This window comes from Phalacrocorax carbo, chromosome 3, assembly GCF_963921805.1.
Source record: "Phalacrocorax carbo chromosome 3, bPhaCar2.1, whole genome shotgun sequence".
Lineage (NCBI taxonomy): Eukaryota > Metazoa > Chordata > Aves > Suliformes > Phalacrocoracidae > Phalacrocorax > Phalacrocorax carbo.
The window spans coordinates 71,833,255-71,849,966 of record NC_087515.1 but is presented as its reverse complement, the minus strand read 5'-3'; the positions used below and the strand labels follow the sequence as shown (position 1 = coordinate 71,849,966).

General features: G+C 38.3%; 1 protein-coding gene across 1 annotated transcript in view; it reads right to left on the bottom strand.

Moving 5' to 3' along the window:
- The window catches only part of TRDN (triadin), a 230,491-nt gene that overhangs the window by 93,464 nt on the left and 120,315 nt on the right, over positions 1–16,712 (bottom strand). The window contains 2 exon segments of the mRNA XM_064447367.1: positions 3,534–3,587; positions 6,418–6,453. Coding sequence (XP_064303437.1) covers positions 3,534–3,587; positions 6,418–6,453 — 90 coding nt within the window.

Below are 16,712 nucleotides of genomic sequence, written 5' to 3'. Positions count from 1 at the left end.
AAATTAAAAATTGCAAGACCATTCCAGGGAAGTTCTAAGCTGTAATTAGGATTTAATTTTTACAGTGTTGAAAAGAGTTAGATCTGATTTTTAAATCAGGCAAATCTTCGGGGGAAGCACTGTGACTAGTGCTTAAAGAAGGTGCAGGAGTGTTGTGTACAATGTGAGGCTATTCCATGAGAGGATTCACAGATCTCATCTACAGTTCTCATCCCTGATCCCAGCAAATGGAGTGTGCAGGGCTCAGTGGCACCAAGGTTTCTTGCTGCCTGCCAGGGAACCCAGTCACCCTTCTGTTAACTCAGTTGCAAACACTCCCTGTGTGGGTTGAGACTGTGCTCCCTTCCCTGCCCTGCACTGCCATATGCTTGCTTTCCTCTTGGTGCCAAAACAGACCCAGCAAAGTTACCAAGTTCAGGTGTGATGTGTCAGTGCCCCATTGCTGACACCTGGACCGCTCACACAGCAGAGAGTTAGTGATAGCTGTGGGGTGTGATATGTGAAGTGGTGTGGGAGCTCTTCCCTGGGATGGGGGCAAGGGGACAGGTTTCCTTTCCATCTGCCTGTCCTGCCAGAGGATGGCAGGATGAGGCAGCTGGTTGGCACCTACACCCCCAGGTCGGAGAAACCCTCCAGACAACACACTGGACCCAGCACACAGAGAGCGCCTGAGGAAAACCTGTGAAATAAATCTGTGCCCCTTCTCAGGAAAAAAATGATAGATATTTTGTAAGGCTGGGTCACTCTCATACCTGTTCTGCTGGCATAGCTGTGGAGGTGATGCGCCATGGTGAAAGAAGAGGAAACAGCATTGGGTTTGGGATGGCGACATCATAAGGCAGTGTAATTGAAGACTAGTGTCATGAAATACCTTCAAATCTGGTTTCTCCCTTCAGAATAACACCACTTGCATATACCTATGAAATATTCTGCTTTAAAGCCAAATACTATGCTCTCCAGCCCAGCTTCAGATGGGTGCCAGAGAGGTAGTTTTTTCCAGTTAAAAAAACCCCACTACATTTGAAAATATCTACTTTGAAAATCAAGTAAAAGATATTCTTTGGGGCTGGTTTCCTATAGCAGCCAGCAATTTCCAGAAGCAGAAGCTCTCATAGACTTCCAAATACCACATCCACTTTTTTTGCTTTCTTTGTATAAATATATGGAATTAAAAATAGTGCACAGTGTATTAGGTGGGTTTTCTTCACCAGTAATATTAAGACCAGGAGCATATGTGATATAGAAGCACTGGAAGATGACCAGCTGTGCTCTCAGTCTGTTCAGTCTGTTAATAGGACTAAACCTTCAGCTTTAGGCACTCTGGGGTACAGGTTGCGGTGTAATAAGATATATGGAAGATAATGAAATATGAAATTGGATGATGTATTTAATTTACTGTACTAATATGCAGCAGTCTAGTTACGATGTTGCCAAACAAGCATATTTAAAATTTTGTTATGGTGAGTTATTCTGGGGGTAAGTTAATTTTCAGAGAACAGTGTCATTTGGGGAGGGGAAACAAAAATGTAGAAGTCAAAACCTACCGCTCTTTAACACTTTTAAGGCAAACTGGATATTTAGGAATGTGTCAGCACAGACAAACTCATTATATTTTTCCATAAGAAGCCATGCCAGTTTTTCCCCTTTATCTTAAGCAGATTACTGTCATCACCATTCTTGCCAACAAGCAGACTCATTGGAATATTTTTCAAAGATTAACACAAATATTGGATGCAAGCAGGTGGAATGAATTAATTCTAAGCATATGGTTCTAACATAATGATTTCTGCAGTGTACTGTCGAGTCATCTAAGGGTCTAGCTACACGATGCACTTTGGCAACAAAGCTGCTTTAAGAAATTATCAGTTACACAGATATAAATGTTTGTGAAGCCAGACTTACTGAAATGATCCAGACTGAGCACCCTGACACACACACACATTTCTAGGACAGTTTTTAGCTCTAAGCCATGGCAATGGTGTGGTTGACATTGTTTTCCCAGGTGTGTTGGCACAACTGAACGTGGTGTCAAACAAACAGCAGGAAGGGACTGGGAGCGTCAGTGGGGAAATGGTGCTTCTTAGGCCAGCTTCACACGGTACAATGTACAGCTGTACTATATGCAATATGCTAACCTGTATTGACTTCAGTTCCAGGCTGCAAGTCCTTTTGTGGTAGAGAGAACTGAATATGTTCCTGGCTTGCACTGATCCTTGACCAATTCCCAATCTCCCCTACTGATACAAGTTATTATTCCCTTATTTGGTGGAGATGACCTCTGAGACAGACCACCAAAATGGTCTGAATTAGATAAAGACAACTAGAGAACAATCTTAAAGAAAAATAAGAAGAAAATAGAAAGACCCGAGATCCACATAGCCACATATAGTGGGATCAGCTAGAGGCAAGAAGCAGCAGAGGGAGTGGACAGGCCACTCCTGTGATGCCAGAACAGGTACATCTCAGCAGTACAGACTCTGGTGCAGCATCAGCCGCTCTACTTTAGAATAATATTATGGCTTTATATTGATCTAATTTAATATGCAAAATCCTGGGGTGTTTTTTTAGTTAATTTAAAATGTAGTAAACCCACAAATGTTCTGAACATCTGTTATTCACAGAATCACAGAATGGCAGGGGTTGGAAGGCACCTCTGGAGACCATCTTGTCCAGCCCCCCTGCTTGAGCAGGCACCCCCAGAGCAGGGGGCACAGGACCACGTCCAGGCGGGTTTTGAATGTCTCCAGGGAAGGAGACTCCACAGCCTCCCTGGGCAGCCTGTGCCACTGCTCTGGCACCCTCACAGGGAAGGGTTTTTTCTCATAGTTAAGTGGCACTTCCTGTGTGCCAGCTTGTGCCCCTTGTCCTGTCGTTGGGCACCACTGAAAAGAGCCTAGTCCCATCGTGCTGACACCCTCCCTTTAGATTTCATTATATTGGGTTTTATTAAATTAAGCAGAGACATGATGTGGCATTTTTGAAGATGGCTGTGAAACAGAAGAGATCAGAAATCAATAGAAGTTTGTAGATTTTTGCAATCCAATCTGAATTCAGATATGATTTTGTGCCATTATTTTGTTTAAAAAAGTTTGCTTGTCTTTTCAGGGTGTATTTATGATTATCTAAAAGAGCCCCAGTTTTGTAAAACCTACTGTGAGACCAGCACTTTGAGTAATCAGGTCCCTTTCTTGAAGGGCTCAAATACATCTTCACATGGAAACTAATTTCTGTAAATATTGCTTTTTAAATCCATCTCTAGATTCAGATATATTTTTTGGTCTCAAGCCCTGCAGAATGGCCTAATATGGCACCTTACAGGTGCCATGAGAGGACAAGCAACCATAATGTTAGAGATCAATGCAAATGTTGTTCCTTAAAGATTGCACATACAAATTGTCACCATTATTTAGAGCAAACAGAGAAAAACCCCCAAACCGCTGGCTTTTGTATAATCCAGCAGATGGTGCTATGATGCAATGAACTGGTTCAGGAATACGAGAAATGCACTGGATGTGAACATTTTGTTCCTTTACCTGGTGCTGCTGCTTTCTTGGTGGCTGGTTTGGCTGCAGGAGCTTTTGCTGGCTCTTAAAAAAAGAGAACAAATTAAACCAATTACTACAAAGCATTATATCTTAAAAAACCAGAAATCTGAGGAAAGGCTTCCAGTGAGGTACAGCCTGTAGCAATTTTTTCACTGAGGAGTTAGTCAAAGAGATTACCCAAGGAAAAAAAAGCTGAGTTGCCTTCAATAAACTCAAAGGCATCAACAAAATACCCAGCTGAAGGCCTAGTAAACACTTGCTGTTAGGCACTGAATCACTTCTTTTAGCTTTTTCTGTCTACTAATTCAGTATCTATTGGCAAAGCAGAGCAAAGCACATATCTAGGGGTTTGGGCATGGCCTCAGCACTCAGGCAGCAGCAATGGGCTGGGAGCCCCCACTTTTGATCTTGCAGCTTTGAGAGCAGAAGTTCCTGAACCAGCCTGCACCAGCTGGGGAGGATTCCCTGTTGTGAATTCAGCAGTGGTGCTTCTTGGGATCCCACAGCTATTCAGGGTGGCATCCTTTCCTCTAATCTGAATCTCTCCCTTATGAGAAAAGGTGAAACTGGGCTACTTCTGCAAAGTGCCTTCACACACAGAGCTACACCAGGAATCTCTCTTCATCCTGAGGAACTGAGGAGCATTAGGAGAACAACTTCATGTTTGATCCTGCACTTGAAAGAGCAACGGCTGGATTCTCCTAGCAGAGAAACAGGCCCTCTCATGCTGCGTAACTGTAGTTCTTCTGTTCTTGGCCTTTTCATGAAACATTTGCACTATCCTTTCTTTGCTGAGGTAGAACATTTCCTTGCAGAATGAAGGTCCAAATGATGAAAGATGTGTGCACCCCCAAGCAGACTTGGAGAATCTCAGCCCTAGATAGAAGAACCTGACTAGCATACTGGATTTATTTACTCTTTACTAGTGTTAAGTTAATAATTTTTATCCTCAGGAAATATTAAAACAGACTGTACTTAAACTACGATAATTTGACAAATATCCATAAGACAAACTTTCATAACAGATTTTTTTTATATCAACTAGAAAATCCTCTAACTTAAAATTCACATTTCCATATTGTGAGAGGAAATAATTAATCATTTTAATCACAATCTGAATTACAGAATGCCAAAAAAATGTTAGTTAATCCTTCACATCTGTCACCATGTTATTACAAAGAAAAAGAATATGGCTATGTAATTTTGAGTTCTTCGCCTTCAGTCTTTTGAGAAGTTCATAAAAGATGCATCAGATTGTCTTGTGAAACAGAATGAAACAAAATATATTTTGCATGTCTGGGATTGTTTTGTTTCCATCCATTTAAAAGTCTGCAACAGATAATTATATCCTAACTTAGTTATTGTCACAGCATTGTAATTACTTGGGGTGTTCACTGCTCCTTCAGGGAAATATGTAGAAGAGTTTACCTACTGTTACTTTCCTGAGTGCCTGTTCTTGCAGAAGAAGCAGGAGATCCAACACACATTCTGCAAGTGCCAAGACAGACTTAATACAAAACTGCAGGACTCCTGCTTTTATTCCCATCTGAGTTCTCAGCTAGAGCTTGCTGGACAGCAAGGCTTCTCTTATTTTTTTTTTTTTTTGTAACAACTGTGAAAATAAATTAAGCTGTGATTCTTTTTGTTCTACCAAGGCTTTTATTTTCATTTGAAATATTTCATGTCTGAGCAACTAAAATAATTTTAATTGATGACAAAAAATAAAATGAAGGATATTTTGGAACAAAATCCTCTGTAATTTATATATTTTTTACTTAACTTTTCAGTAACATGGAAACAAAAGTGCCAAATGTGTTAAACTTTCTTTTTATATGCTTTTTAGTTTGCAGGTCACAAATTATTTCAGTCCTAATGATTCTGCATCTTTGTATGAACAAATTTCAGCTGAAAATTTCACTGTGCAAATTTCACTCATGCGATGGAGCTGGGAATTTTTGCCATGACAGCTGCTGAGGAGTTCTCCCATGAGAGGAATCGTATGCCCAAATCAATAGATCCTTAAAGACATGCTTGCAAACAGACAGTTATTTCATTAACAGGACATTACTTGTAGAGTAAGACCATTGAATCATTTGTTCAGTGTTTCTTCAAAATTTGGGTGGGAAACCAATGCATAAGCTTTTCTTGATGACCAAAAGAAATCTTTTAGTAAATTCCTCCAAAACTGAGGATGGCAGGGATTCTCCTGCCATACAGGTCTGGAAAGATCATATACAGAAAATGGGAGTCAGTGGATTCTTTAACCCTGAATTTGAATAAGATTTCAAAGCTCCATAGCTTTCCTAATTTTTCTTATATACCATACTTTCAGAAAAGAGATCTGAGTCTTGCCAGTGAAATTTTTATTATCCTTACTCTGTTGAGGCACTGATGCTTGCAAATTTGTAGAAAAGGAAGATGTAAGAGTTCCCTTGTTAACAATACCATCTTTTCAGGGCGTTTTTTGGTTATTTATGCAGAACAGCCCAGCCCCTACCTCTCTTCTGCCTCAGAAGTCTTCTCAGCCTTTACCAAAATTACTGCCACTAAGAATGTGTTTGGCTGAGACCTCATCTGACATTTTCTTCCCCATGAAACCTTTGTTTTTGAAGACAGTGGTAGAAAAGAGGGGAAGGCAAAACTGTCAGTCACAAAGAGGAATGTAGAATTAGAAGTAGGATAAGAATGGATTTAGAAAGTAGGAGACAGCTGAAGTCTAAACACGTCATTTTTCAATTATAAATGGTTTAGCTACTTTCTTCTCTGTATTTTCAACAATTCAATAGCTATTATTTCAGATTATTGAAACGTGCTGTTTGAAACTACATGACATATAAAAGAGATCATAACCTATGGCACAGTAGTTTCTTACTTTTGAGTTCTTTGGACACAGCAGCTTCTTTTTTATCTGTAAGATAAAAAACCACATATGCATAAAAACATAGGAAGGCTATAGGTAGATAGAAAACTGCACTGTGTGCTTTAGAGCTGAAACAATTTACATGCTGCAAAGTGCATTTGAATGATGCAGTGAATCAGTTCACTTCTGTTTCATAGAACAGTTGCACTAATTTAACCTTAAGTGTAAATGCAACAAAGCCTGTGTGAAAGTGAATAGTTTTGTTTAGTTTCATTATTATAATATGTGAGATTCAACATGCAATTGAGTTACCATGGCTTACATGTACTAGATGACCCATGGTTGCTCACCATGTGCACATTGTCAGGTTGCCAAAATGCAAGAGAAGATGCTCTAGGAGCCTAAGAATAGAGACATCTAACGAAATGGCATTATCTTCCTACAGTTGTTGACAACCATACAGCTGAGGCCTAGTTTGGAAGGCTCTACGTAACACTTAGCCAAAACTCCAGCTGCCACATATTTCCCACATGCCAAAACAAACAGAAGTTTTACAGCTAAAGAGAAGAGAGAGAGAATCCGAGCCATCCCTTCATCCAGCCTGGAAGAAAGATCCCTGTTTCCCCAAACTTTTGCCAATGTTCAATTGAAGTTCAAGCTAATCATTTCATTCATATTTGTGAAAAAGAAAAAATAGAGCACCCTTACCAAAACTAAGCCAACATGGAGTACCTTATGAATCTGAAGAAACACAGTCAGTCCTACATACGGACCTTGTAAGAGTAGGCAAAATCTGTCCCTGGCTGATTTAAATAAAGTTAAAATAACTTGTCTATATCAAATACAGCATGGCCAGGCGGCCTACCCAGAGAGACTTAACTAAGCTGTTCAGTCTCATCTTCAGTTAAGGTGGCATTTATGAGCCACTTTTTTGTAGGACTTTTTCTGATGTCTGAGTGAATATTTGGAATCTTTATTAAGAAGATGTAAGTGGACAGAAATACTCAGTGATAGCTTCTCTCTCAATTATAATTCTTGGTGCTATTCTGCCTCATGGTTTTTATCTGGGTAGAGAAATCAGCCATTTTTATAGCCATTCTTGGGGCCTTATATACCTTTTTCACTAGTCATTCCTGTACAACTGAGAAATGGTTCATGGACGTCCTGTGAAATAGGAAACAGAGATGCATAGAGTAGTGGTAGAAGTTACTCCCTTGGGTGCCTTTGAGGAAATGAACATTCTCTCTAATAATCTATAGTGTGCCTAGAATATTGGTAGGATAAAGCTTATGTCCACAACATATATGAATGATAAATTAATTGTGCTCTTAAACACTCTTAAAAGTAATACTTCAGGGCAGAAGCTGCCAAAGTAAGTAGCTGCAAAACCAAGACTATCCCATTACTTATAATAATACAAAGTTGTTTCAGTTTCTGTTGCTCTCTAAATTGCTGTGAAGAAGTTGATATGAGATAAGGTAATGCAAATGACTGCCAAGTAGTCTAATAAAAAGTCTTGAAAAATTCAGAGGAAAATACATTTCTATTTGGGTGATATGCTGCTCTGAACTGAAATGTTTCTAGGTTAATCCTCTGCTTCCACTAACTCTCTGTGAAAGCATGTTTTGCAGGCATTACTTCAAAGTATGATAATTACCACATTTAGATGAAATTAATCATGAGGCAGCTTTCAGCCACATTATCTGGCTAAGGAGCCTATTGAAGCCTTCAAGAAGTGCCTATTAGTTGCCAGATATGGAAATTTTAGAAGGTGTATATTGCAGCGATATGAATCATTTATCACAATATTCTTCTATTGCTGGAGGTTATAAAAAAATAAATAAATTGGCAGCATCATTTAAAATAACAGGCTGGATATAAATAAAGCCCTCAAGTTCTTTCTTTCCTTTTTTTTCATATAACTCATCATTTATTAGGACAACATACTTTAATATATTCTAAACCCGTAATTTCTGTTAAAAGAATCAACGTGTTTTTCCATCATCTGAAATACAAAACATATAGGAAATTCTGAGTGAATATCTGGGCTATTTTTCCAGTAAGAAAATCTTATAATTTGGGGTGTTTTTTAATGTATTTTTGTTTTGTTTTGTTTTTTAAGAGCAGAAAAATTAATAGCTATTCCAAATAACACATGTTGGTATGAAAATGTAAATATTTTTATCCTTAAGCTATTTTTTTCAAGCCAAGGTGCCTAAAGATTGATTTCTAAAGCCATACTTATACAACTATGCTGGAATGATTTACAGAAAATTGTCCAGAGGAGGCTTTGTAGGATCTTGAACCATAGGTATTCCTTTGAAGGTATATAGCATTTACATCTAGGCACCTCACACTTGAATGAAATAAATGACCTAATTGCAAAGAACTGAACAATTGGTAGGTCTCACAGAAGGAGGGAAAACTGTTCAGGACTTCTGAAGTCCCTAAATGTAGTTACTTGCTATAAGGCACAAATAGCATGTAACTAAACAACTCAAAGGAAAATAATAGCAAAAATGAATTGAACAATGAGTTATATTAGTGTAATTTAAGTCAATGAGCATTTTCCCTCATTCATTTCTGTTTTGCACAGGTCTAGGGTTTAACTTTTAAACTATGGGCACGTGGTTGGGGAACATAGCTTATTTTATATCAGGTTTTTATATTTATTATGATTTTTTCTTAAAAACAACAACAAGGTCTCTGGCTTCTTGGTGGGTCTTTTTTTTTGGGTTAATTAAGAAAAGGAATTTCCAGAAGAAATTAACTTTTTCAAACACCAGTGTTAGGCAACATATGAACATTATTCTAAATACATCCTTGCCAATCAGCCTAGGGAGTATAATCTCCAGACCTTTAGGCTATTTTCTCTTTAAAGCTTTACATCTCAAGTCTGGCAACAGGAAAGGCAAGTGTGTGACATGAGAATGATGCCTACACTTCTTGGAAGCCGTGTAACTTCATTATGACCCATAGAACACATGAACATCAGTCTGGGCGCTCTAGCAGCCTTAACCAGTAGTACGGTCAAAAGCACTGTGACTGACATCGGTATCAGTGACAGAACTATTTAACATCCAACAACAGGGAATGCATTTTATTTTCAAGTAAAAACCCACTTCTACAACAATGTAAAGCAATAATAATAATAATAATACCCTTAATAGACTTACTATAGGTGATAAGACTTCAAAATCTGATGCTTTTGGTAATTTGGTGCCTAATCTGAAGCAGTCAATTTTTCTGTAGTTGTTGAGGATCCATTTTATATTCAGGTCTTCTTAAAGGGCTTATGCAAACCACCCAAATACTGAGCAATTAAAAGTTTTTGGATACCTCTGAAACGCCTGGCCATGGCCTTTTTTTCAAAAGCACCTGCAACAGGCTTTAACAGGCTAAACACCATAGCTAACGAAAGAGTTGTCAGCTGTGGAAGACTGTGAAGCACCCTCTTCTTTTTAGTTATTCCCAGGAGATATCTGAAGACAGTCATATTCTGGTCTGTATTCTTAAAAAGCAAGCATGGTTGTACAAATTTCCTTCTTCCCAGGTGAATGAACAGGTTTTTCTTTTACTGACTCTTGAAAAAGATTAAAGTAGGGTAAATTTTTTAAAAATTATTTTATTAAAAACACCAAATACTTAAACAAACATAATCTGACTTTGTTCTTATCTGTACAGGCTGGAAGGATCAATTTTGAATTTAAACAAGGAATGAGCATTTGGCAGCCAGCACAGGTGTATCTCAGTAGAACAGCAAAGCAGTATTTTATTCTTTTGCCTCTTTTTAGCACATAGCTCGATCTTTTCCTCAGGCCTCGATCAGCATTCTTTTGAAGTAAACTAGCAGTACACAGTAACTGCAAATGACATCTAAACTACACATGGGGCAAGAAAAAAAATCCCTTTAAGCTTATATAGTGCCTTTCATGCTGGTGAGTCCCTGGGAGGTTGGTAATAAGCCATTAGACAAGGATGCCCCAGTGCTCTAGTACTGAGTGTGGTTGCTTGAGTTTAAACAAACTCCCAAAATGGAATATTTCAAACATTGCTCTGAAGTGAATTCTAGATCTGGGGTTCACAAAACTTTTACACCTTTTTTAGCAATGGATTTATAATACAGTGTACATTGTACATTTGAGAACAGCAGATCTTCAGCAGCTCTATACAACCTATAGTTTTTTTATATAAAAAGAAGTTGCGGGAAATAAATGGGTCTTAAATTGTATTCTCTTGAAAAGCTTCTCTGTGCTTTTTCTTCCTAAAATTTCTCACTCAAATACATATAAGTGTATAAAAAAAATCTTAAAATTGTTTTTTGGATAAATGAATATTTCAGAGACTATATATTGATAGCTTTGCTAATGATGCACTGTTTAAAATAGCTGCCTGAAACCACTTTTACTATTGGAAGAATTATATTATATGTGGCATCTAAACCAGTTTTTCTTTGGAAGCTTACCAAAGAACATGATGGTAATATCAAATTTACAAACAGAAACTAATTTCAGCATCAGTTAAGAACCACAGTGAACAGAGTGGTAGCTAATATCCTAATCAAGCATTGTGTAAACCAATAGCTAAGGTTAAGGATGCTAAGGATGCAAGGGTTCCTCTGTATTGGCTGATCTGGACTAAGCACCAAGGCCCTGGGGAATTACTAGATGCCTCTGAAAGACATGACTTACTGACTAAAAAAAACTAAAGAGAAATTTAAAATGTTAAGCAGCAACTAAAGGAGGTATTCTCATCCTAAACCTCAGCTAGCACTGACCATCTACCTTCTCTGTCTTTTAGCTGATGATCACGTAATAGAATGGACTTAATCAAACCCCACTGATCAGCTAATGATCTACATAGGTCCACAGAAAATAAGTTGTGTGATGAAGATGCCTCACACAACATGACCATAGCTCTACCAGCTGACTCAAAGAAGAACGTTTCTAATAAGACTCGCACAAATCTTGTGTCATTGCTTGACTCTTACCATTTATTTTGACTTAGGTATTCAATTCACTTTGTAATTAAAAATAGGAGAGGAAAATAGAAGAGGGCAGAAAAATGAACAGAAATTTCAAGAATCAGAGACAATTGTGTTGAAAACTGAAATTATATATTCCAGTGTCTTGAAGTCAAAATTGTGCTGGTTGTCCAGAAAAAAAAACCAACGGTTTCTGGCTGTTATTACTGACCAAAGCAAAATAGAGAGCATGCTTTGGGAGCTCGGTTCTGGCTTTGCAAACGCAATACAATAGCAGAGCTTTTAAGACAATGCACCTTACAAATGCAACAGCTAATGTTCCCTTTGCTGCCCTGAGCAAGGGTTCACAAGAGCGGAAATAAAAATGATAGCAGGTGGCATCTGATAGCTAAGAATTTCCATCATGTGAATGAAAAACATGAAGTCGCCTAGAGACCCGCCTCAGTACAGTCTGCAGATGTACCAGAATTTAAAAACAATTTATTAAGTAGCAAGATTTGCCGTTAATGTGATTTACAGTGGTAAAAGAGCAAGACACCCCAGATAGCTGAGCATTATGAAAAATGAACTTCTATTGAACATACACTAATTAAACAAGCATTTTCAAACCTCCTACTGAAATATACTGTGGTCTAGCATTTATTTTTTCATTTACTTGGAGTTCTTAAAACTTATTTCCACAAACTAGTATTGATTTCAACTAATATTCCAACACTCTGAGAAGTGTTCAATTCTGAACTTTCTTTAAGAATTCGCTATTCAGTTGCTTTTTATTTTATACTATTTTTCACAATTTTACACTAAATGTATGGCATTAATGAAGTAATTGTAATCTTACCACACCTCAAAGCTTTTGGAAGTATTTTTGATTGTTATTTCAGTTATTTCTGAAACAGCAGATGCTCACATATAGGGGCATTTTATCAGAGCACCTACACTTTCTCTTGTAACGTCTCCATTTTACAATTAAGATTTTTAAAATTTCACATTACAGGGAATTAAAGCAATGTTGTTTCTTCTTTTCAATGGACTTAAAATCTAGGAAGGCTCTATCAAAATTGATCATACTAATGTAAGATTCATTTTTTTAACATACTTTCCCAAAATCCTAAAATCTGACATTGGCATAAAAGAGCTGTTCAGAAATACCAACGTTTCTCCCACATGGAAAATTCTGTGTTTCAATCAACATTTGGTTTTGTTCCCCATCTTAATCACTGAACATGATATTGCCGTATGCTCTGTGACAACTACAGATAAAATCTCCTCTTGCCTTTCCAAAATATCGTTTCTTGGTGAGCATAAGAAAAGCATCTCACTGCACCAGCGAGACTGAAGATGTGCACAAGGAAAAGCAAGGTACTGTGCCACTGCTACCTCAGAGCGGTTCCGTGACCCGTCTGGTGACAGCAATAAACTCCCTGACAAGAGTTTACCTAGCTTCCTTTGAGAATAACTTGGGACTAACAGGGAAATTTATTGGCAGAGGCCAGCAAGCCTTGAATCCCAGATTGCAGGTTTTGTGTTTAAATCTCTCCAGGCTGTGGAGGGAAATTCCACACCAAGTGCAGGGAAACTGCAGGTGACATTACTATTGCTGGGGGAAAATGGGAGGAAGTGGAGCTCCTGTAAGGTAAAGTGAAGTTTCCTCAATCAACATGAGACTGGACTATAAGAAACAATTCTCAAAAGGTATTGATAACCAACGTGGGATATAAAGGGGTTTGAAGAATTTAGGACTATGAAAAACTAGCTAATTAGCTAACACTTCTGTTGTAGGATGCAATGGCAAATTGGTGATAGTACTCTAAAATTTTGACAGATCATTTTCCGCTGAAGAATGAAAAATATTCAAGCCCTTCCTTCCACTCTCTGTGAAGGGTGCCCTCTCTCCTCACCCACATCTCTATTTTCTCCCCACTCACAGTAGCAGGCTTTTTGATAATTTCTTAATTCTTTGGTGTCTCCAAGCCCCTTCTGATCACCAGCCCTGACATGTGTTGCTTCCCCGCTGCACTGTCTCCTCTTATCACTATGTCCATTGCCATTTACAAAGGAGCTCTCTATTATGTGCAGCCACTGGACGCCTGCAAGCCGTGAGCAGCACAGCATCAGAGGCAGGTAGTAGCCTAAAGCCCACAGACCTTTCCAGAAAGTCGTGTGGCAATATGTGTGGCTGAAATACTAAATATTACCTCAAACAGATTTCCCAAGATCATTAAAAAAGTTTGCTCAATAAAGTGAAAAATAAAGCAAGTAGTGAGGGATGTGAGCAAACAAGTGATTCAGCTACACTTGTAGTAAGAAACAGCCTGCACTTTGGGAATGGCCAATTTCAACTGTACCAGTGATTCATGGTTCCACTAATTAGTGATTTCTCCTTTCTACTTTGTAATTGCTGAAATGGATTCAGTCTCCCCCACTGCAGAGCAGGTGGAAACATGTTCCATTGCCTTCTGCATTCATCAGGAGTGGTTTAAAGCAAAACTCTGGAGCATGATGTGAGATCACAGTCATCCATCCACACACAGGAAGCTGTAAGTGCAGTTAATTACACAAGCTGCAGTCATTTAGGGAAAAGGTAATGCTTTTTGTGTAGCAAATGCAGGTAATAATAATTCAAAAAATATAAGAAACAGACCTTTTCCTGGAATAAACTATCATTTGAATTAGTGTAAATATTATAACAGCTGAAATTTTTCTTCAGCATTTTTTGCCTTTTCCTGAAACAGCATGAGGGATACACCTCCTACATTTTTCTTAAGGAAGCTAAGCACCAATACTTTTTGAATGATTCACAAGAGATCTCTTTCTGCACTCCTCAACACATTCCAATTTCTTTCTTTCTGTTGGATGGATGTACAGATGACATCTGTAGACATTATCACTAGGCTGGAGATATTTTTCATACTTCTGAACATAGATGCAGTAAGCATTCTCATTCTGTGAAACGGGAGATCTTGAATAATGTAATGTCCATCCGTTCATTGTTAGGTGACACACTACCCTAATTACACTCTTGTAAGTGAAGCAAAATCTATGAGAAAGCAACCTCATGCAGAACCTACTGCAATCAAGCTAAAGATCAATGCACTTATAACCACAGCTATGTATGGCTCTTCCGCATAAGAACATCTGCTCATTCTATTATCCTAATCATTGAATAATACTTCATCCAACTTAGTCTCTCAGCAATATACAGAGCAAAGCCACAAAGTTGGCTCTGCCTCTTGAAAAACAGATCAAAAGAACAAGCATGGCCATTGGGAACATTTACTGAAAGGTTAAACAATTGTAACTAAGAGTGAAGTGTAAATGATGCCCTATTATAAGTCAGGAATACCTCGGGTCTATGAACCTTTCTAGGGAAAAGGCATCCAAGAGACTGAAGTATACTTTCAAATAAGTGACATGAAAATCTTTATCAAATATGTGTTCATTAAAACTTAATAAAAGATTTAAAAGTTCATTTCAAGATCAAGGGAAAATTTACTTTTTCATTTCAAGTGTAAAGCAAAAGAAAAGAAAGAAAATCAGCCTGATCTGAAACTCTGAAGATTCCTACTGACTTTACTTAGCTGTGGGTCAAGCCTTCAACTTGTCCATTGAGTGACAGCAGAAAATAGGTAGTGCTGCATAGGTATGTCATTGCAACCTGGCTGATGTGTCTGCGCATGGACGTTTCACATAGAATGATTATCCTAAATATCAGCCTTGCTGACTCAGATGTGCACCTTATTTTGAGGGCAGAGAACTCTTTTCCTTCATTAAAAAGATTAATTTTGCATTATTTGAGGCATAGGAATATGCTAAATCTGTTATTTCTGGATGTGACTGGAAAAATAAACATTTCATTAATCCTGAGACCAACATAAACAGGGTTGATGCAATAAATTAGATTCTTTAATTAAAGCTATGCCACCCGGCTGCTCACGTAGCACAGGTACTTCATTCTACATATCTGAAAGTCCAAAGTCAAACTGATTATTTGGTTACCTGTGTGGACTTTAGATTGAATATGTATGATTATTTCTAGTATGACATTTCCCCAAAAAGTTCTTTACAAGACTGACAATGCAGCGTCAGAAGAGATTGCCTGTCAGAAACTAAAATTACTCCTATGCTTTGCTCAAGGAAGATTCTCTTGCCAACTCATCAAAAATTGAGTTTGTAGTACAAGCCCAGGCCTCCTCCCTTTTCTCTGTGTTTGTTAAAAGCTTGACATTTCTAATTCTTTGCAAACCAGATCTTACCACCATCATTCACCATTTGCCTTTATCACATCACTTCCTGCTTTGTGCAAAGATGTGAAAGAACAAACAGAAAGAAACTGGTCTGGGCTGAGCAGCACTGAGCATAGCCTTGAAAGTGCTCAACTCACTATAGGTAGCAAAGGGGCTGCTGAAAGGTACTTAAAGCTTATTCATCTGCTGTTAACATTTCATGGACAGAGCAGGCACCTCAGACAGTGACTATTCACCTTCTTTGCTTCTAGAGCTTTCATTGCACAACACATGGAGGTGGGCAAGGATGGGAAGAGAGACAGAATTTCCTCTAAAGCTGATTCATACTAAGTGAAAGAGGTCAGTCTTCCACCTCAGAGTCTCCACAACAATCACAACAGAGAGTAGGTCTTATGCTGAGCCAGTTGTTACTGCGAGGTGAGGGAGAGACAAGGGGAAGGTGGGAAAAACTTGTTTCTAATTCTTTACCTCTTTGCATTTCACCTCGTTTCTAGCTCTTGAACACTAAACCCTTAACGTTGCCCTGGAAGAGCATAAGTGTTTGGTTTGGTCTTGGTATAAATAACATTACCATTCCCAGCTGAAGAACTCTTTCAACAGGAAATAAGGGACAATATTTTCAGAAATACCACAGTGACCTTGCAGAGTCTTTACTTTTTTCAGAAGTGGTAGAGGTGTTTAAGAGCTCAGTTCTCACAGAAAATCAATGGGATTTATGTGCTTGGCCTACTTTGACGTGTTTGTAAATCCCACCAGGTGCCATGCTACATCTTTAGGCACCTAAATATCTTTGAAATCATGTTGTCAATCACCGCTGACTACGGAGCATAGAATTCAAAGTCCATGGAGTGCTTTGAAACTTGTAGTGTAGGACGTATTTGAGCTGCCTTTTGTCTTGTCTCAGGTGCAGACTCCCTTAACCGCCAGTCACATGGAGACCATGGGAATTGTTTTTCTGCTGTGTTTGCATCTCTGCTTTGCTGGATTTTTTGCCTTGTCCTTCACTGTGACCCTGTTTTTATTATTCTGTTTTTATCTGATTTTTACTAAATAACCATATTTGTTGTCTCTTGATGATT